This window comes from Rhinolophus ferrumequinum, chromosome 2 (assembly GCF_004115265.2).
Source record: "Rhinolophus ferrumequinum isolate MPI-CBG mRhiFer1 chromosome 2, mRhiFer1_v1.p, whole genome shotgun sequence".
In the NCBI taxonomy this organism is placed as follows: domain Eukaryota; kingdom Metazoa; phylum Chordata; class Mammalia; order Chiroptera; family Rhinolophidae; genus Rhinolophus; species Rhinolophus ferrumequinum.
This window is the reverse complement of record NC_046285.1, coordinates 83,070,312-83,092,701: the sequence shown is the minus strand read 5'-3', so window position 1 is coordinate 83,092,701 and position 22,390 is coordinate 83,070,312. Positions and strand designations below refer to the sequence as shown.

At 37.2% G+C, this 22,390-nt stretch overlaps 1 protein-coding gene and 1 non-coding gene across 3 annotated transcripts in view; both read left to right on the top strand.

The window, feature by feature from the left end:
• Positions 1-11,772: 11,772 nt before the first annotated feature.
• Positions 11,773-22,390, top strand: part of GMPS (guanine monophosphate synthase) — a 54,232-nt gene continuing 43,614 nt past the window's right edge. The window contains exon 1 of one of the 2 annotated variants that reach the window (XM_033132324.1): positions 11,773-12,104. In XM_033132324.1, the coding sequence (XP_032988215.1) occupies positions 12,078-12,104 (27 nt within the window). In that variant the 5' untranslated portion in view covers positions 11,773-12,077. The remainder of the gene's footprint in view (positions 12,105-22,390) is intronic. The other variant, XM_033132333.1, reaches the window with a different exon arrangement.
• LOC117014836 (U6 spliceosomal RNA) lies at positions 20,851-20,957 on the top strand. The gene has a single exon (XR_004421622.1). It is a non-coding gene; the product is annotated as a U6 spliceosomal RNA (small nuclear RNA).

Below are 22,390 nucleotides of genomic sequence, written 5' to 3'. Positions count from 1 at the left end.
ATCAATGACTATTGATGTGTGGTGATATTGGGAATTCATTATACCATTCTGTTTATTTTGTACATGTTCAAATTCTCTATAATGAAAAATAAGAAGAAAAATAAAAGAAACAAACAAAAAATTGGTTAACAGCCATTTTTGGTTCTGCTATTCAGTTTGTTTCAGAAAGCAAAAAACAAAAAGAAAGAGATAGAGAATTTTATTGGAAGGATATTGATGGCCTCCCAGAATTGGTGGAAGGCTGGAAGACCTACTTTGGCAAAAAACACAGAAGCCAGTGCAGCTCAAGGATTGACAGCTGGAGTTATAACTATGGATTTACAGGCGATTTTCCAAGAAACTGCTCAAACTGCTCCAGGCCTATGATCTTTGAGCTTCAAGATTTTCCCATCTCTGTTACAAAAATTAACACCACCATCTAGTGGCCCCTTCCTAAACCTATTTGTGGTTGCAGATTTCTTGACTGGTTTTCCAGTTCACTATTATCTAAATTATATCTTCTACAATATATATTCCTCAGAATTTTTAATTTCTTTTTTAGGGGGAAGAGAGTCAGGTTTATTGAGGTATAATATATATACAGTAAAATTTTAGTGTATATTTCTATTAGTTTTGATAAATACAAACCATTTTGACAAATAGTTTTATAACCACCAATTAAGATATAACAGTTTCATCACTCCAAAAAATTCCTTCATGTTCCTTTAAAATCACACTCTTCTCCCATCCCCTGGTCCCCGGCAACCACTGATCTGTTTTTCTCTCCCTGTAGTTTTGCCTTTTCCACCATGTCGTATGAATGAAATCATACACTATGTAGCCTTTTAAGTCTGGCTTCTTTCAGTGAGCATAATACATTAAGATTTACCCATGTTGTCACCTACCTGTATTGATAATTCTCCCCTCTCTACTACACCCCTTGGGGTTTGTTTTTTTTTTTTCTGAGTAGTATTTCATCATATGGGTGTACCAACATGTGTTTCTCCATTCACCAATAATATCTTGTAAATAATCCAAAGGACCTTTGGATTATTTCCAACCTTATTTCCAAACGTGTGTACAAGTTTTTATGTAAACATAAGTTTTCATTAATCTTGGGCAATGACCTAGGGTAGGATTGCTGAGCCTGTGTGTGTATATGTAACTGCATAAGAAATTGCCAAAACATTTTCCAGAGTGATTCTGCCAATTTGCTCTCCTACCAACAACATTTTTCTCTGTTTATGACATCCCACCTGGTTTTCCAATATTGCCATATTTTTAAATTTAAAAATTAAAATTTTTTCTTCTGTCATTTTATGAGATTGCTAAAGGTTGGGAAAATGGCACCAAAATATTTTAAATAGCATATCATATTTATTAACTAGTTGTACTGCCTAATTTGTGCATTTTATCTTGATTGGGGTATTGGTGTTTTTGTTTTAATTTATTAAAATATGTTCCATATATTTTAGAGAGTAACATACCTGTTCTTTTGCTGTAAAAATGTCCCCATCTCATCATGTTCTAATGTGTGTGGCTTTAAAAATAAGGACAGAGTATATAATGTTTTACTAAATCATTTGACAACCACATATTAGATACACACAATGTGCTCGGCACTGCAATATATTCTGAAAATAACTAATATTTTGTATGGTGCTTTATCATTTACAAAGTCATTTCATATATATTATTTAATTCTATATAAACAAGTTAAAAGAAAAGAAACACAACCATCCACAACCAAACATTCTTTTCATGTATATATTGTAACCAATTAAAGGGCAGAGAGAAATATAAGAGTGAACAATAGAAGGACAGACAGAAGACCACGTGTTCAGTTGGCTAGGGGATGGAGAAACTTGAAGAAAGGGGTAACAAATGTATGCATAAGGGGCTGGGAAGTAAAGAAAGAAAGGACATTCAAAGAATACCGGCACGCACCACATGACGACATTTTGGTCAGTGATGGACTGCATATATGACAGTGGTTGCATAAGATTATAATGGAACTGAAAAATTCCTCTCACCTAGTGACACTGTAGCAGTGATAACATGGTAGGTGCAACGCATTACACAAATACTTACCATTGTGTTATAACTGCCTGCGGTATTCAGTACAGTGACTTGCTGTACAGATTTGTAGCTCGCAGCTGTAGAGGAACAGGATTGGTCACTCAAAATATGTCTCTTTGGCATAATGATTATTTTATGCTGGTTAATTTTAAGAAACAGGACATGGCAGAAGCTCTAAAAACCAAGTAACCCTTTGTAAAAGATACATTTATAAGGGAAATCTCCAGTTGTAAGGGTATCTCCCTTGTTGTACCAGGAAGTGGGGCAGACCTAATCTCTAGAAACTCTTACCAGTGCAAAAGGAAATGATTTAAATCTGCCTAACAATCTTACCCTTGTTTACTGTGCTTTTTTCGGTAACCTCTAATAACTGACTCCCTCCCCTTCCTAACTCCTCTTCTGTCTTAAGCTTATGGTGGTTTTTAAGGTGGTGGCTTCAAGAGTTAAACTCAGTTTTCCTGGGTTTCTCCCATGTATACAGGAGGTATCCATGTTATTAAACTTTCGTTTTTTTTCTTGTTAATTTGTCTTTTTCACGGGGATGTTGCAGCCAAGAACCCACAAGGGTAGAGGGAAAATTATTTTTCCTCTCCTACAGGGCAATAGGCTAGACGCCATTTTGGGACTGTGGTTTTCTCTTTAATACATATTTGTCCCACCTTGAAATTTTCTTGGGTATCTTTACAATTTGGATTATTTCCAACCTCACATTTTTAAATAGTCTTTTGAGATAGTGATTGACTGGTTACTGATCTTTTCTAAGAAGTTGTTGTTCCCAGAGAAGGAATTTTACTTTGGGCGACTAACACCACTACTAGAGAAATAAATCTTAGATAAAATAGGAGGAGGTTTGGAAAGGCAAATTTTATGAAGTCTCTCCTTTCAGGAAAAGCATCTAGTTTTGTAACAGTCTCTAAGTAACATCGAGCCATGCTTCTTCTCCAACCCACTTCAGATTTGTAGTTATCTTGGTTCTACTGAGGCTCTGAAAGTAGAGCTGATTAGTAGGAAGATGTTGAAATTTAAAAACATCAAGCTATTGGCTATGTAGGGGTTTAAAATAAGCCACCCAAAGATATGCCTCAGTGCAAAGTGAGTTCTTTTGAGCTAAAGGCAATGGAGACCCTGCAGGCTCAAGAGAAACTTCTGCTGTCTAGAAGAATTTAAATTAGGAGCCTGGCCCACGAGAAGACTTAAAACCAGAGTTGACTTTTTACTTATCTACATGGTAGGGCAAACTAATAATTATGGAACGTGTGCTGTCCCTGTAATTACCTTCTGAAGCCCCAAGATACATTAACCTCCTCCCTAGCCCAGAATGTCTTACAGACCCATTTGCCCTTTCTGACTCTGAACATTCTCATGCATGTGGGGTCTCTGACTGTTTCATGTATGTGGGGCTCCTATACATATGGATGTATTAAACTTGGTTGTTTTCTCTTATTAATCTGTCTCATATCTATTTGATTATTAGACCAAAAGAATCTTGTGGGTAGAGGAAAGTTTCTTCCTCCCCTACAGTTACAAATTGAGCCCTATACTTATATAAGTATTATGATGCCTATTGCCAGAATACTGACATTATGTGAAGATAAGTGATTTCTAATATGTGAAAACAGGATAAATTCCTAAGTTGAAAAATTATGTGTAACGTGTTGTTATCATTATTTATACAAGAACAGAAAGCATACTACATTTCAAAACCTGGAGAGTTTCATTTTTTCACTATCATTATAAGCTATTTTATGACTTACCATGTTTCATTCTTATATTTTCTGTTTTTAATACACAAACACTCCAACAGCAGCATTATTCACAATAGCCAAGAGGTGGAAGTAACCCAAATGTCCATTGATATTTGAATGGATAAATAAATGTGATATATATATATATATATATATGGAAAAATAAACACATATCATACATAATAATAATATTCTAGTTTATATTTATGTAAATAGAACATTATTCAGCCTTAAAAAGGAAGGAAATCCTGTCATATGCTACAACGTGAATGAACTTTGAGCCCATTATGCTAAGACACTAAGTGAAATAAGCCAGTCAGAAAAAGACAAATACTGTATGATTTCACTCACATGAGGTGTCTAAAATAGTCACATTCATAGAAACATAAAATGTAATGCTGGTTTCCAGAGGCTGAGAGGCGAGGGAAAAAGTGCTACATACCTCATTGCTGAATATCACTATAGTCACCTTCGAAGTACTCCCCTTGGGAAGCTATGCACTAGCACCAACACCTAGTCCACCTTTCAAAGCAATTTTGGAACTCTTTCTGGAATGGCCATCAAAGCTGTTGTCATATTACCCTTGATGTCCTGAATGTCATCCAAATGTCTTCCTTTCAATATTTCCTTTATCTTTGGGTAAAGAAAGAAGTCATTGCCAGATCAGGTGAATAGGGAGAGTGTTCCAATACAGTTATTTGTTTACTGGCTAAAAACTCCCTCACAGACAGTGCCGTGTGAGCTGGTGCATTGTCGTAATGCAAGAGCCATGAATTGTTGGTGAAAAGTTCAGGTTGTTTTCGTCTTACTTTTTCACACAGCCTTTTCTGCACTTCCAAATAGTAAACTTGGTGAATTGTCCAGTTGGTACAAAATCATAATGAATAATCCCTCTGATATCAAAAAAGTTTAGCACCATCATTGCAACAAGTTTGTGAACTTAATTTCAGTCTCTTGTGTGTGTGTGTGAGTGTAATTTCCAGTGAATTTATGCCATGCAGTTTGTCAAGGATAACCGTTTCAAAAATGCATCAAAATCATAGCACTGCAAACACATGGAAGAAACAGTGATAACAGGGCCATTGCTCTGCTTTAAATTGTTCCTGGTGATACTTGTGGTTTCAAAGATTGCTTGGCAAAGTATATTTTGAATGTTTAATAAACAATAAAAAGGCTAGAGCTAGTTGGCCTGTTGTGAATCTCAGTCTGTGGTGTACAGGCTGTATCACCTTATGCTAGTTAATTTCTCTTCCAGTTTTCTCAATCATAAAAGAGTAACAAGGGGATAATAGTAGCACACAACTCATAGGACTGCTCTGAGAAAATGAGTTAATTAATATACGTAAAGAATTTAGAATTTGCTTTGACACATAAAGTGCTATTTTGGTCACCAGTTTTAGAAACCTTTCAAAGGTTAAGATACCAAAAGTTATATCCTTCTTTTTCCTAGAAATGAAGGCACAGGATTTGGCTGAATCAGTTCTCACCAGGAGGATGTCAGTTTGGCTCTAAGAGAAGGTGACCCAAATTTGAGACTATAGTTGGGACAGAGGTCATAGGAGGGTAATCAATAAAAATATAATAATGAGAATAAATTCCGTGGTATGTTTTAATAAAACATGATATTAAGAATATGAATGTATCATATATGGAACATGGGTGGTTATTTTTATTGCATGGTATCTATTGCTTTATGAAAAGATTAATTGTAAGATTTTTAAATTGTGAGCTTTTATGGCACATTTAATTTTTTAAAATTTTGAAGTGATTTCAAACTTAGAACAATGTTGCAATAACCGTACAAAGAGCTCCAATCCAATCCTTATAGCAAAAGGTTTCAATCCAGGAGCCTGTATTCCACTCAATTTTCACATCTCTTGATTGTCCTTCAATCTAGAACAGTTCCTCCGTCACCCCTTGATTTTCATTTTTAAAAATTACTGTGGCTAATTGTATTTTCCAAGCATTGCACCACATTTCCAGTTCCACATGCTCTTCTAGAACCCTCTCCTTAAGTCTGGACAGGCCCATGACTCGTTCCATGAATAGAATGAAGAGAAGTATACCTGTATGACTTCCAAGGGTAGATTATAGAGGTCCATACAGTGCTCAGCTCTCTCCCTCTCTTTCTCTCTCTCTTCCCTCCCACCCTGAAGTTCTGAGCTGACATGTAGGAAATACTGTTACCCTGAAGTCATGGTGATGAAGAGACCACACAGAGTTAGAGACGCTAGATGGGCCACAGCCATTCCAGCCCTCAGCGAGTTCAGTCTCCGAGCTCAGGTGTTAGAGATATGAGTAGGAAAGCCTTCAAATGATTCTAGCTCCCAGCCTTTGAGCCACTCCAGCTGAGGTTTACAGGAGACAGGCTCTGGGCTACAGTAGATGACACATTAGAGCAGAGATGAACTATCCCTGCTGAACCTTGTCCAAATCACAGTAAAATAAAAAGTGTTCTTTTAAGCCACTAGGTTTCAGGGTGTTTGTTACAAAGCAATAGATAACTGGAACAATTAAAGAGCTGTTATTTTGTGGAATGTGCCTCCATGTGGGTTTGCCTGATATTTACTCATGATTAGGTTATACATTTTAGGCAAGACAACCCTAAGTAACACTGTGCTCAGCTCACCGTATCATCAATGACAGATAATGTTGATTTGTTCCATTACTGTTGATGTTAGCTTCCATCACTTGAGTAAGGAGGTGTCTTCAGTTTTCTCCACTGTAAAGTTACTCTTTTTCCTTGAATAATTAATAATTATTTTATAGGGAGAGACTTTGAGACAACGTAAATAAAACCTGTTCTTGATGCAACTTTCATCCATGAATTTTACCATCCATTGATGTTTCTTGTCTGAATTTATTATTTCTGTGATGGTTGCAAAGTAATGATTTTTTAATTCAATTATTTCTTTGACCTTTATTAGTGGACATTCTATTTTAAGGAAGGAGTTTTTCTACATTTAATCATTCATTTATTTATATAGTCATAGACTGATGGACTCCTAATTTAATCAGTAGATATAATCTGTTTGCCATCACTATTTACTTTGATATATTGTCCCAGATTTGGCCAGTGAACGTCCTCTCAAACTGAATCCTGTGTCCCTCTGACATGTCCCCATTGTTCTCTGTGCACTTCCTTACTTTCTGGCACAAAAAGATGTTCCTGGTTATCTTGTCCTTGCCTCAGTCTTAAAATCAGCCATTTCCCCAAGAAGACTTGGTTCCTCTTGCTGGAGAATGGTATTTAGAAACCAGTATCTGACTGTTATGTTTGCTCATTGCTGATGCGATGATATTACTTCCAGGGCTTTCAGTGGACTGAGACAAGTGAATAGGTTAAATACAATAGACGGTGGTGAGTACTTATGGAAGCACAAAAGAGGAAGAGACATCTATCCCAAGACTTCAAAGTTGTGGGGAAGGGAACAGAACTATTCTAGACAGAAGATATTTAGGTGCTAAATACCCAAGACAAGAGAGAACTCTGTGTCATGTTTAAGGAACTAAAGCAATTTAATATGGCTAGGGAGCAGAGCAAGGGGGCAGTGGTAAGAGAACAGGCTACAAGGTAAACAGGGACAGGCCAAATCTCCAAGTACTAAGTGAGCAACATTGGAAGTTTGGAGTTTATCCTGAGAGCAAGGGGAAGCCATTAAGAAGGGATATATGATTAAATTTTATTTTAGAGCAGCTGTTTTCAATTTTTTAAGAACTCACATACCATCCTAAAAGGATTTTGAAAAACTATGTACTTCTTTCATACTTTAATTTGACATCTAATATTTTTCGTAAGTGTAAAAGTTAATTTTGTTGTTGTTGTTGTTAATGGGAAATTTAAGAGTAAACATTTTGAAAGATGAAATAAGGATGAAAGATGGATTTTACCCAATATAAATATTTCATGATACAATACACACCAAATCTGCAAATTTCTATCTGTGGATTTTATCAAATCCTTTTTTTTTTTTTTGAAAAATGTGTTAGTTTCTGAAGCCACACATTTACATGTATAAAAATCAGAATCACTATTCTATGTTGCCTAAGTTGTTCTGAATTCAGGGCAATCTTCACCCTTATCAAAAATGTTTATGACAGATAAAGGAAAACCTTATAGGTTTAAGATGCTTCAACTAATCATTAAAGGAAGTTTCCAGATTTCCACTTCTGTCAAAGATGGAATAACAGGAACTGAATTTACCCTCCTGTCCTGAAACATCCCAAAAAAACTCAGACAAAATAAATAAAACCATGGCTTCAAAATACTGGATATCAAGCATCTCAGTGACCCTGAGAAACAGGAAAAAAAAGGGATGGCCCTTCAATTGCCCCCGCCTACTGCCTTGAGAATCTCTAGATTATATACATAAACCTAATCGTATCAATAATCACATTGAACATAATTGGTCTTAGCACTCCAATTAAAAGAGAGAAATTGGCAGATCAGGGGGAAAAAAGCAACACCTAATTATTTGCCACCTAAAAGAAACACTTTAAACAACATAAAGACAAAAACAGGTTAAAGGGTTGCAAAAGATACATCATATCAAGAACCTGTCAAGAAATCAGGCATGCTATTTTAATATTGGACAAAAAAATTGTTCGAGTAAAAAATATTACCAGGGATAAAGAATGTCATTTTCATAATGACAAAGCGATCAACAACAATTCTAAACATTTATGACCCTATTAACAGAACTTCAAAATACTTGAAGCAAAAACTGATAGAACTATTAGCAGAAATTGATAAAATCATAATTACAGTTGGAGATTTTAGTACCCCTCTCTCAAGACCTGATAGAATAAATGAACAGAAAATCAGCAGTCTTGAACAATGCTATCAACCAACTTAACCTATTTCCCATTTTTAGAACACTCACACAACAGCAGAACATTCACCAAGATAAACTATATTCTAAACTATAGAACAAATCTCAAGAAATATAAAATTTGATTCAAGTCATAAAAAATATATTCTATGACCACAATGGAATTAAATTAGAAACCAGTAACAGAAAGACCTCTGGAAAATCCTCAAATATTTGGAAACTAAATTACACACTTTTAGCTAACCCATAGGTCAAAGAAAAATTCAAAGGGAAAATTAGACACTATTGAGAATTGAATGAAAATGAAAATTATATATATATATATGAATTTGTGGGATATCCCTAAAGCAGTACTTAGGGGCAAATTTATAAAGATAAATTCCTATATTGGACAAGAAGAAATGTCTAAAATCAATGACCTCCGATTCCAATTTAAAAAACTAGAAAAAGACCACAAACTAGATAAATAATAAAACTAGAAAACTAGAAAAAAAACACAAAGCAAGAAGAAAAAGGGATATAATAAAGATCAAAGTGGAAATCAATGTAATAGAAAGGAGAAAAATAATAGAGAAAATAAATAAAACTAAGAGCTGTTTTTTTTCTTTTCCAGAGGATCAATAAAATCAGTAAACTTCTGGCCAGTCTCATGAGTGAAAACAGAGAAAACACAAATACCAACATCAGGAATGAGAAAGCTGACATCACTGTAGATTCTAGGTATTAAAAGCATAGTAAGAGAATATTATTGAATAATATTATGCCTATGAATGTCACACTTAGATGAAACTGACAAATTCCTTGAAAGACAAAATTTGCCAAAGCTCACTCAAGAAAAAAATAGATAATCTGAAGAGCACTGTATCTATTTTTTAATATGGATTTTGTAGTTAAAAACCTTATTACAACAAAAACTTCAGGTTCACATGGCCTCATTGGTGAATTCTACCAAACATTTAAGGAAGACATAAAACCAATTCTATACCAACTATTCTAGAAATAATAATTCTACACAAATTCTCAACTTAATTTTTTGAGGCCAGCATTACCCTGATACCAAAAGCAGCTAAAGACATTACAAGAAAACTACAAACTGATATTCCTCATGAATACAGATACAAAAATTTGAAACCAAAATTTTAGCAAATACAATCCAATATATACAAAGGGAAATGCATCATGATTACTTTAAGTTTATCCCAAGAATGAAGGGTTGGTTTAACATTCCAAAATCAATCAATGTAATTTACAGCATTAACAAACTGAAAAATGAAAACCATATGATAATCTCAATACCGTGTTTCCCCAAAAATAAGACATACCCAGACCATCAACTCTAATGCATCTTTTGGAGCAAAAATTAATATAAGACCCGGTCATATTTTAATATAAGACCGAATATAGTATAATAAAATAACATAAGACCAGGTATAATATAATATAATATAATATAATATAATATAATATAATACTGGGTCTTATATTAATTTTTGCTCCAAAAGATAAATTAGAGCTGATGGTCCGGCTAGGTCTTATTTTCGGGGAAACAGGATACAACATAGGGAATATAGTCAATGGTATTGTAACGGCTATGTACAGTGTCAGATAGGTAGTAGACTTGTTGGGGTCATCACTTTGTGAGGTGTGTAAATGTCTAATTATGTTGTTTTGTACACATGAAACTGATAATAATAAAAAAGTTTAAAAAAAAGAGAGGGAAGGGTCAATAGAGTCAAAAGTTGCAGAAGAAGAACATAAGATGTAAGGATCCTGGTACATTCTGATATTCTTAGCCAGAGACATAAGTGCCCACTAGGATATATTTAAATTAGGCATTATCTAATATAGATGGGACTTAGCCAATCCTAACTGCCAGCATACTACCTTCCATTCTATTCTGGGTGGATGGTGATGCCAGTTGAATCTCTCCTGTTGGTTACTACAGGATAGTCTTTGAATTGTTCATACCAAAAGAACCCAGTATCCATGGCTTTAAAAAGTTCAAATATCCACTTTTCAGCTCAACATAGGGTAAGTGAAATATTTTCCTTAAGCCAGAGGCCCAGCAGAGCCTTGGACCGTTTGTACCATAAGTATTCTACTATTAAACTGTCTATCCTTTCTCAGATCAGGTAGCCCTTACCTCCTATGCAGAGAGCAGAGGCACATGATCTCACTGAGCCTGTTTCCTCATTAGTAAACAGTGGATAAGAATATCAATCCTCACTATTTTTATGGGATTGGTTAGGATAAAATGAGTTTTTGGAAGTCAGGGTTGCTCACTTTAGCTCCTCGACTACAGCCTGACACATAGCATGAGCTCACCGAATTTGACTGTATTACAACTGAATATTTGTCAAAAGGCTGTTAACTGGAAGCCATTCCAAGTCCCCAGCCCCGATTTAGGCTCTCAGGCGGCAAAATTCAAAGTAATGCCTCATCCTGACGGATGCCAAGGAATAGCTGGAAGGACTGCAGCCCCTTCTCCATAATCCCACTAGAAACATAGCTTGCTGTGCAAACTGAGCTTCATGACCAGGTTGCTGCTCCCAAACCATTTTCTTTTGGAAATTCAGCATCCGCAGTAGAACTTTAGAGGGACCAGAGATCAAATTTCACTTTGTCATCCCTTGAGACGTCACTACGAAACTGTAAAGCCCCTTTGGCCTCCTCCATGTCCCAAAACTTGAGGCCGCCCCACGGGCTTCAGTACCCCCAGAAACCCAGCTCTGTAAAGCCACCAACTCGGCACCGCAAGCCTCTCACTGTGGTCAGAGGTGAGCCCGCAAACAGCAAGTTGGCGGCGGTTGGATTTTCCTCGGGGGCGGGCCTTAACGGTGGGACGGGGCGGGGCGCCACGGACCCCTCCAGTGAGGGCCCGCTGCACGGTGCGGGGGAGACACAGGCGGAACCTGGCTGGGCGCCGCGGGCTCCTCCTCCCAGGGGCTGGCCGGACGGAGTCGGGGGCGGGGCTTGGCAGCGGGGCGAGGCCAGGAGCCGCCGGCTCCTCTTCCCGTAGGCCAGCAGGCAGGAGACTGGGCGGGTTTCTTCTCCCGGGAGCCGGACTGAGCAGCGGGACAGACCTGGAGGCGGGGCCTCGAGCCGAAGGGCCCGCCTCCTGAGGCGGACTCATTGGGCGGCGGCAAGTCGGGGGTGTCCTTGGCTGGGCTGCCTAGCCACACGGGCTCTGGCTCCTCCCAGTGGCCGGCCAGGGCGGAAGCAGGAGGCGGGGGCAGCGTGTGCGCTGCTGGTCTCCTCTCCCGCGGCGCTGGGGCTAGCGCACGGCTGCTACTGCCGGATTCCGCGCTTTGCAGGAGGCCCGCTCCTCTCTGCTCTCGCCCGCTCCTCAGCCAGGCCTGTTTTTAGCCGCGTCCCGTGGCGTCGACCCCGTCGGCCCTCTCCCGTCCCGTCTCATACTCTGGCTGCCGCGGCCCGGGCCCCGATGGCTCTGTGCAACGGAGACTCCAAGGTCAGTGTCTGGCGTGGTGATCCCTGCTTCACCGCCTCCGGAGGGACGCTAGGCTCCGTGGCCCGGGAGCCACCGCTCGTGGCCCTTCCCCGCCCCCTCTCCTTAACCCGTCAGCGCAGCTTTGCGGCCCGGGCAGCAGCGAGTCAGAGAGCCACGGGTCGGGGCCTGTGGCATGTTTTCTTTTCGCGAGCGGCAGGTGCCTTTGTTGATTTTGTCTGCGTGCCGGGGTTCCTGCGCCCGCCAAGCTCCGGGCGTCGGGGAAGGCGTCAGCTTCTTGCGGCCGCGCGGCTGGCCCTGGCCTCTCCTGCGCCGCTGTGGGGCGCAGAGCCGACCGAGCGCGGCCCGAGGGTGGGGGGTAGGGAGGCGAGCGGGTTTGTGTGTACGTGGGGAGGGGGTCTTCCTCATCCCTCATCCCGTCCCTTCAGGAAGCTGGGGGCCTTTTATGCGAGCTCCCGGGGCCCGCCGAAGGCAGGGCAGGGTTGTGGCCTCGTGTGCGAGGATCGAGCTGGGCCATCATATCGTCTTCCCGCCACCCCGTTTCCCGCCTGCCTTCGGTGAGGCCCGCCGGGTTCCCACACGCCGGCCTGGGGGTCCCGCGCGGCTGCGAGCCCGGCCCTCGGCGAGACCGCGAGACTGCAGCACTCCCCGTTCCCGGGTCAGGGCTGGTGACCCAAGGGTCGCTCACTCGGTTCTTCTCCCCTCATCCTTCTCCGAGGGAAGGAGCATTTCCAACCCCGCCCCCATCCTGCTCGCTCCTTATTTTATACGTTCGTTTGCTGTGGGACCGGCTCCCGCCGTGGGGATCCTTCGCCCTGACTCTAGCCTCTGCCATCATGCCGGACGGCTGGGGAAGTCGGGAATCACGGGGTGCTGGAAAAGTTGCTAACTTGATGTGCCGAGGCGGGAGAGCATGTTTGGGCCGCTGCGGCACTCCTCGTCACCTCCGGCTCACTTTTTCTTTAGCCCTTCTTTCGGCTCGCTTCTGAATTGAGCCACCTTCGCTTTCATTTCTGTCTTACAATTTCGTGGGCCTGGAATTCTTTCAGACCCTCACAAAGTCAGTTTGGTCTGCAGGAGACGGCAGTTTTGAATTGCGATTTACTTGAGCCAGGTGTACCTCCTATATGCTGTTTAGGGCCTGGCTTTAAGAAATTACTTCATTGCATTTTATTCTGGTGTGTGGAATTTTAAACGTCAGATGGGAATTGGTGGTGTTGTCAGGTCTTATTCAGGCAGTAGTCTCTTACAAAGGTGGTGTCTAAGTGTCAGATTTTAGTGGGTCCTTTCCATGAATGATTGCTTAGTATCTAGTAAACATTCAAAAAGTATTTGTTGAGCAAATGCGTAAAAATTGTAAGGTAGTCGATATACTCTTTTAAACCAAATATGCTGATGGTCAGACTATTTGGAGCTCTTTTTCAGGATTATAATAGGTGAATGAAGACACGCAAACCTTTAATTTCTGATCTTATTACGTAAACCTGAGTGTACAGCTCTTTGCTGTTAACTTGCAGAGTCTTTTTCTTCTTTTTTGAGCATTACAACTCTTTGGAAAAATTCAGCTTTGTCTTGATAGAGGAAATGACTGTTATTTCCTAACTGATGTTTGTTTGTTTTCGTTCAGTTTGAATTTTAAAAAGGATCTTGATTATTAGTTTGATATATTTGAGCCTCAGATGAATTGTTGATTACCTTATTTTTATTTTTAGGTCCTTTATGTTTTATAGCATAATCAAGAATATGGTGTTTTGGGGTTTTTTTTTTTTTTTCGTACTAACAATTAGATAAGGTTGCATTGGAAGCATTTTCAAGAGGAGCAATACAAGGGAATAACTATTTCATCAAAACTATAATTACTTCCTAAGGGGGAAAAAAAAACCCCTACAATTCAACCATGCTACATCATTGATTATAGGAACATTTCAAGTAAAGAGGTATTTAAATGTGGGGAATAAGCATAATAAAGTAGGTGAAATAGGATATTTCTAGGAGTTCCACCTGGAAACCTGAGTGGACATCTATTTTCCATAGCTTACTGAACCACCTTTCCCTCTGGAGTAAAATACAACTACTGGACTCAAGCTCGCTCTGTACATCTGTTATGCCTCTGACTCTAAATCCAAGCTGATTTTGATTCCTATTCTGGTACATTTCAATTTTTATCAGGATTTTCTAAAATAACATTTTTTTCTGCATGATAGAAATTTGGGAGACACTTAAAATTTGTAAAAGTATTTCAGCTCTTTTCATTAGTTTTATCCACAGAGTATCATTTTAGAGCTGGAAAGGACCTTTATGTGTTCCAGCTTTCTATCCTGAAAAAACCATAGCTGGTATTAGAACCTAGTTTTTCTTTTTTTTTCAGGCCTACTTTGGTTAACAATTTAAAGCAGAGATTTTTGTTTCCTTAATGAGTTGATAAATGTTATTTAGTTAAGATCTTATTTAATATAAACAAGAGCAAAGGTACTCAGCTATTCTTTAAAAATTTTTACATCTATTCAGTATTGTGTATGAATAGTATATGTCAAGTATTAGACAAAAACTTTTTTTCTAGTTCTTTTAAGGCAGGATTGATTATCAGAGTAATGTTCTTTAGATTTTGTTCTATTTTTTCTGCTCTAATGTGCCATAAAACTTTCAGAGGACATTTCCCAAATCTTTAAAACTTCCTAGATACATAAAATTCTCTTAGTTACTCCTGGTTGTCCCTGGGAGAATGGAATACTTTTTATCTCTTAGAACTCATGGAGATTTGTGTACATTTAAATCACCCTCACTTGTCTGTAATTTGGAGAACTAGTTTTGGTAATTTTTATCCTCTGAGTCTCATAAATGCAAATCTAGGACTCCAGAATTCTGAAATTCTGCTTTGGACGAATTTTGGATGACCAATCTTTAATTAGTTTGGGAAACTTTAAATTAATAAAAATACTTGTAGATATAACATTGTTTTGATATGTTATTAGTAATAATGGAACTTTCTTATCTGTTTCGCCCCTTCTCACATTTTATGAAAATTTCAAACAAACATGTTAAAAAAAAATTTAGTCAACATCTGTATCTAGATTCTACCATTCACCTCTCAAAAACAATTTTTATAACAGCTTTATTGAAATACAATTCACATACCATAACATTTGCCCATTTAAAGGGCACAGTTCATTGGTTCCTAAGATATTCACAGATTTCTACAACACAGTAATTTTAAAACAGTCTCATCACCTCAAAAAAAAAAAACACCCATACCCTCTAGCAGTCAGTCCTCATTTTTCCCTAGCTGTCTTCTCTCTCAACCCTAGGCAACTTCTAATCAGTTTTTTGTCTCTAGATTTGCCTATTTTGGACATTTAAATACAAAATCTTAAAATATGTAGTCTTTTGTGACTGGCTTCTTTTACTTAGTATAATGCTTTCAAAGTTCATCCGTCTTGTAGCATGTGTAAGTATCTTATTCCTTTTTATTGCTGAATATATTCCATTGTACGGATAATACCACCTTTTATTTATCCATTCATTAGTTAATGGACATTGAGTTTTTTACATTTTTTTGATACTATGGATAATGCTGCCATGAATATTCCTCTATAAGTTTTTGTGCAACCTTATGTTTTCACTTCTCTTGGGTACATACCTATGAGCAGACTTGCTGGGTCATATACTGCCTCTTTTGAGGAACTGTCAGTCTGTTTTCCAAAGTGTCTGCAGTATTTTCCATTTCTGTCAGCCCACAGTGTGTTAGGTTCTGGATTCTCCACATCGTTGCCAACACTTGTCTTTTTGATTATAGCCATCATAGTAGATATGAAGTGGTATCTCGTGGATTTGGTTTGCATTTATCTAATTACTGATGATGTTGAGCATCTTTTCATGTGCTTATTGGCCATTTGTATATTTTCTTTGGAGAAATGTCTATTCAGATCTTTTGCCCATTTTGAAAATGGGTTATTTGTCTTTTTATTGAGTTGTGAAGTTCTTTATTCTAGGGACAAGTCTCTCATGAGGTAGGATTTACAAATATCTTCTGCTATTCTGTGGGTTTTTTCACTTAATGGTGTCCTGTGATACATAAAAATTTTTAATGCAGTTCAATTTACTTTCCTTTTGTCACTTGTATTTTGGGTATCATATCTAAGAAACACTTCCTAATTCAAGATCATGAAGACCTGTGTAATTGCCTGTTGTCTTCTAATAGTTTTAAAGTTTTAACTCCTATATTTAGGTCTTTGATCCATTTGAGCTAATTTTTGTATATGCTGTAAGGTAAGGTACTGACATCATTCTTTTGTTTTTGGCCATCCAGGTGTTCCGGTACCATTTTTTTTGAAAAGACTATTCTTTCCTTTTTGAATGTTATTGACACCCTTGTAGGCTATCAGTTGACTTTTTTGTGTGCTCTCAATTCTGTCCCACTTATCTATACATCTATTCTTATGTCAATATTACATTGTCTTGATTTTGTAGCTTTGGTAATAAGTTTTGAAATTGGGCCGTGTGAATCCTTCAACATTGTTCTCTCTTTTTTTTTTTTTCCAAGTTGGTTTTGGCTATTCTGGGTCCTGTGAATTTCAGTGTGACTCTTACGATAAGCTTATCAATTTCTGCAAAAAAGCCAGCTACGATTTTGATAGCGATTGTGTTGAATCTGTGGATCAATGTGGGCAATAGTATTATCTTAACAATGTTAAGTTTTCTGACCCATATAGGATGTTTCCCCATTTAAGTTTTTAATTTTTCACCAATGTTACATACTTTCAAGTATAAGTTTTGTACTTTCTTAAATTGTTTTATTCTTTCTGATGCTATTGTAAATGGAATTATGTTAATTACATTTTTGGATTGTTCATTTCAAGTGTATAGAGATACAATTGATTTTTCGTATATTTATCTTGTATCCTGCAACCTTACTGAACTTATCTATTTGTCTAATAGTGTTTTATTGGAACCTTTAGGATTTTCTTTATACAAGAGCATGCCATTTGCAAATAGATAGTTTTTTTTTTCCTTTCCACTCTGGATGCTTTCTATTTCATTTTCTTGCTTAATTGTCCTAGCTAATATATCTACTACAATTTTGAATATAAGTGGCAAGGGCAGAAATCCTTGTTCCTGATCTTACAGAGAAAGCATTTAGTCTTTTAACTTTAAGTATAATGTTAGCTGTCGGTTTTTTTTTTTTTTTTTGGTAGATGCCCTTTATCAAGTTGAGGAAGTTCACTTCTATTCCTAGTTTATTGAGTGTTTTTATTATGAAAAGTTGTTGGATTTTGACAAATGCTTTTTCTGCTTATATTCAGATGATCACATGTTTTTTGTCCTTTATTGATATATGGTATATTATTAGATTAATTGGTTTTTGCATGTTAAATCAAACTTGCATATCTGGGATAAATCTCACTTGGTCATGGTATATGATCCTTTTTTATATGTTGCTGGATTTGATTTCTTAACATTTGTATGGAGTTTTGCATCTATAGTCAAAGAGATAATGCCTTGTAGTTTTCTTGTGATATTTTTGGTTTTGGTATCAGGACAAGGATGGATATAGAATGAGTTGGGATACCATTCATTTTTTACCATAGTTGCTTTATGTGATTTTGTTTGTGTATGTGTGTGGCACCCTAAGTTACATTTTGGGGGACTATTTTTATACTGTTGCATTATTGTAATGAACTGTGAGATGTAGCTTCCAACTCCAACAGCTGATTGAGTGAAATAAGGCATAACACATAGAGCATTAGACAGAGAAGATAACTCTATTGAAGGTAATTGTTGAACTTTGGGGATAGCTTGAGTTAGTCTGAACATTTTTAAGGATAAAAGTATAAACTTAAAATTTTTTTTGTTTGTTTTTTTTGTTTGTTTCAGGTGTGAACTTTTAATGGCTGGTGAATTCATGGATTTAACCTGATAGATTTTTGGTTTTGTGACAGGGTGGCTCTTAGATTTGAGTAAGTGTTGGCTTTGTTATTGACACCATGGCAGAGCTTGACCATCCAATGTCCCTGAAGGCGGAGGGTAACAGGTGCTAATTGTAGCATTGTCCTTCAGTTTGTGGAGAGAAATGGTACTTTGAAATGGGTCACTAATAGGTGTTTTGTTTTTATTGAGGTAAAATGTACAGGTAGTGAAGTGCACAAATCTTTAAGTGTATAATTTGAGTTTTGACAAATGTATTTACCCACATAACCAATCAAGATATAGGACATTTCCGTCCCTCTCGAAGTTCCCTTGTGTTCCTTGACCACCGATCCTTTCGACAACAACCACGGTTCTGCTTTCTATGACCGTATATTAGTTTCGTCTGTTTTTGAATTATGTGAATGGAATTATACAACGATTCTGTCTTCTTTCTCTCAGCATGTTTTTGAGATTTATGCATGTTGTTGCCTGTATCAGGAGTTTGTTCATTTTTATTTTTGCATAGTATTCCACCATATGGATATACTAGAACTTCTTTATTCATTCACCTGTTGATGGCCCTTTGGATTGTTTCTAGTTTTTGTGGACATAGGTTTCATTTCTCTTGGATAAATACGTAGGAATGGAATTGCTGGGTCAGAGGATAGCCCCTAATAGGTTTTGGTATTTTCTATTTCCTACAGTTTGGAATATTTAGGCTGTACTTGATGCCTGCAAGAGATAAACCTTGGTATAGAACAACAAACTTAAAAAAATTGCATTATAATGTAATAATATGGATCTTTTAAAAAGTTCTACTTTATTTTAAGGTTTATGTATGTGGTTTGTGGGTAAACAGACTATTTTAGATTGGCTTTAAAGACATAAAAACATGTACAGTAGAACTGCAACACTTTATTTGATAGCAGCAATCTAAATTTTAAATCCAAAAGTAATTTGACATTAAAGCTGATGAATATAAATAGAATTAGAAGTGTTCTGGATTTAACAAGGTTGGGTTTTTAAAAAATACAACCTTGGTATTGGAGCAGTATTTTCATCTAAAGCTATTTTTAGGTATTTTATAAGAAAAGTTCTGTCAGTTTTTGAGGTATCTTATCCCGGGTAGGGTGGCACATTTTGGGCTTACCAGGCCTAGCTCTTTAGAGGTAATTAATAGTGCTTCTAGCTTTTCTTCCCTGATGTCTTTCCTTCATTAGTTACCCCTTAAAAAAGGGTAAGTATGCATGTATATTTTAATCTGTAAAGCTAAAGAATCAATGTAAGTATCTTAAAAATAAGATCACAGAGAGCTAAGCATGATCATAGCCATGCAGAATCATAACATGATATTCATTCAGAACCTGCCATGGATGCTTTGGTGTTTGAGTTTTAAAAAACCTTCACCTCAGGTGGTATTAGAAATATTTTCAGAACGACATGTGATACTAGTTTCTTGCTCGTGAGTTTGGGGGTTAGTTCAGCGTTGCTGAGCTCCAGTACTCTCATCCTTCTCCTGGGACTCCCATGTTGCCCTGAAAATAAGACCTAACTGGAAAATAAGCCCTAGCATGATTTTTCAGGATTTCATCCCCTGAACATAAGCCCTAATGAGTCTTTTGGAGCAAAAATTAACATTAGACCCGGTCTTATTTTCAGGGAAACACCGTAGTAGGCTCATAGTGTTTTCATGATAATGGCAGAAGCACAGGAGGCAAGTGGAACATTAGGATGGCTTAGGCTTGGCACACTGTCACTTCTGCCCTAATTACATTGGCCAAAGCAAGTCTTATGGTAGAGCCAAATGTTGGGAGTGAAGAAATATATTCTGCCTATATCAGAACAAACTGCAAAGTCACATGACAAAAGGCATGGGTATAGGGAATAATGAAGAATTGGGGCCAATCATGTAATCTGTTACATATGGAAAATTAAAAACATATGCACAAGTAGAGCAAAGAGTATAAAGTCCCTATCATCCAGCTCAACAGTTATAAACATGTGGTTTAGTTTTCCCTTATATGTTTACTTGGTGCCTCAAAATAAGAGGTAACATAATCTCGGTCTCTATTTTCGTGCATTATGATTAATCAGTGGATTGAGGTGTTGCCAGTTTGTCCATCCATTATCAAGTTTCTCATCAGTCTTTCACCTAATGATTTTAATAGCTGGTGCCTTAGTTCAGTGCTTCTTACAGATAGATCTGCAGTAAAAAACTTTAAAAAAATTAAAAAAAATTAAATCCACTGAAGACTGCTATTTTTGTAAAATACACTAAATTGTTAGACAAGTGATATTAAAAAATATAAACAAACAAAAAAATCTCCAAATTTTTATTGTAGATTCAACAGAAATAAAATTACTCTGCCAACTTGTTATACAAGTTTACAATGTATATATAAAATTTATGTACTTTTTCTTAATACGAACTAGTAACAAACTGTTTGCAGATCAGCACTGGTCCTTTTGTGGACCATGGTAGCTTAGATCCATTATTTTATTAGGGATTGCAAAATGTTGATATTCTAATTATATTCTTCCTGGAATTCTCTTGTAAAGAACTTTCATTAACTATGTGTACTTGTGTTAGAGTTCGTACTGGAAGGCAAAATGCATGCCTTTCCATTAGTTTTACTAATTTTGTTAATAGTTTTTTCAAGTTTTATTAGTTCATTATTATTTGCAACAAAGTGTAGTTGCTGTTACTGTAAAAAGGTCCACTTGTTGAAAGGCGACTGATTTTGTGAAATATAATAATAGCATCTTGAAAAATGGACCATGTACTAAATACATGTGAAATTGTTACATTCTACTGCTTAAACTTTACAAGAAAAAAAACTGTGTAGTGCTCGCTTTGGCAGCACACGTACTAACATTGGAATGCTACAGGGAAGATTAGCGTGGCCCCTGTGCAAGGATGACATGCAAATTTGTGAAGTGTTCCATATTTGAAAAAGAAAGAAAAAAATATAGGTCTTTTCTAAGCTAAAATTACTTTAAAGTATTTTAGGAGTAGTGATTATGAGGCAAAATTGAGTTTGTTGACAAACTCTGGTATATTTAGGAAGAGATAGCTCTTTGATTATCTTTCATCTGTGCCTGAAAAATGTCACCTTGAGGTCATCTATTGTATACTGATAGTATGGAGACAGGAGTTAGAGAGAGGTCATGAAGTTGGGGGATCAATATGTTTTTATTTCTTTGTTTGCTTCTTTGCAAAGAACCTTTGGTCCTTTTTCATGTTAAACTATACACATGTGCACACTTGATGTCATCTTCAAAAGAAATATTTTTTGTTAAAATGATAGATCTCAGTCACAACAGGAATGCAGTCAGTTGGGAAAACTAAAAGTCAACATAAAAAAACCTGTGAGGTAACTTAATAGCGAAAATCAGATTGAACATAGTTCAGAACTTTTCTTTCCAATGTTTTAATAGTATGACAGCCAGTGTTAGTGTGTGTGTGTGTGTGTGTGTGTGTGTGTACGTGTACGTACGTGTGTGTACGTACGCTGGCAACTTATGTAGGTTGATTTGTGCAGATTGATAGTGGTTTAGATTTGTTTAGAGACGACTTTGTTACTCAGTTGGCTAATGCTCACCATTGAATGGAAAAACAACAGTAAGAAAACTTTTAAGGATTTAAAAGTCATGAGATAAAGAGTAGTATGCTTTGACTTCAGCCAGCAATGTCAAATTTTCTGTTAGCGCAATTTAGAACTGGCTACATAAGTATAGTTTGTCAACCAAATAACATTGCCATAAATTTCTGGCTGAACCTGTTAAATCCAAGGGGAAAATAATTGTTCCCTTCAAAAGTGAATAATTGGTATTAGAAATTGAGGCACTGGACTAAATTTTTATTTTCCCTCAAGTTAGAAGAGAAAGATAATACAAAGTTTGTGGTTTTACTTTACCCAGTATTCACATGTATAAATTAGATCCATTACAACTGTATTTAGTTAATACGAGAAGATGGAATTTCTCAAACATTTCCATGATTTAGAATTAGTATATGGGAGTCTGGCTATCTTGAATGCGTGCTAGAAGTAGTATCTGAGTCCAAGCTAAACTGCTTTTCAATTAATTGATTTTAGATAGTACATTCAGACTGTTCATTATGCTTAGGAGTGGTGCCCACTTAAACTTGAAAGGAGCTATCGGGCACCTTATAGATAAGGGTAGAAGAGGATTTGGAATGACTTGGAAGAATCAAGAGACACAGTTGGTAATTCAAAAGAATGTAAAGTTCTAATAAGTATAGATTGGTTCAGTAAAGGAGGAAAAAGAAATTAGAAACAATGGGGAGATGGTGGTGGATTGGTCCTATATAATATGTGCAAACAAAGTAGGAGTGATGAATTCCCACCTACTACCATGTTTCC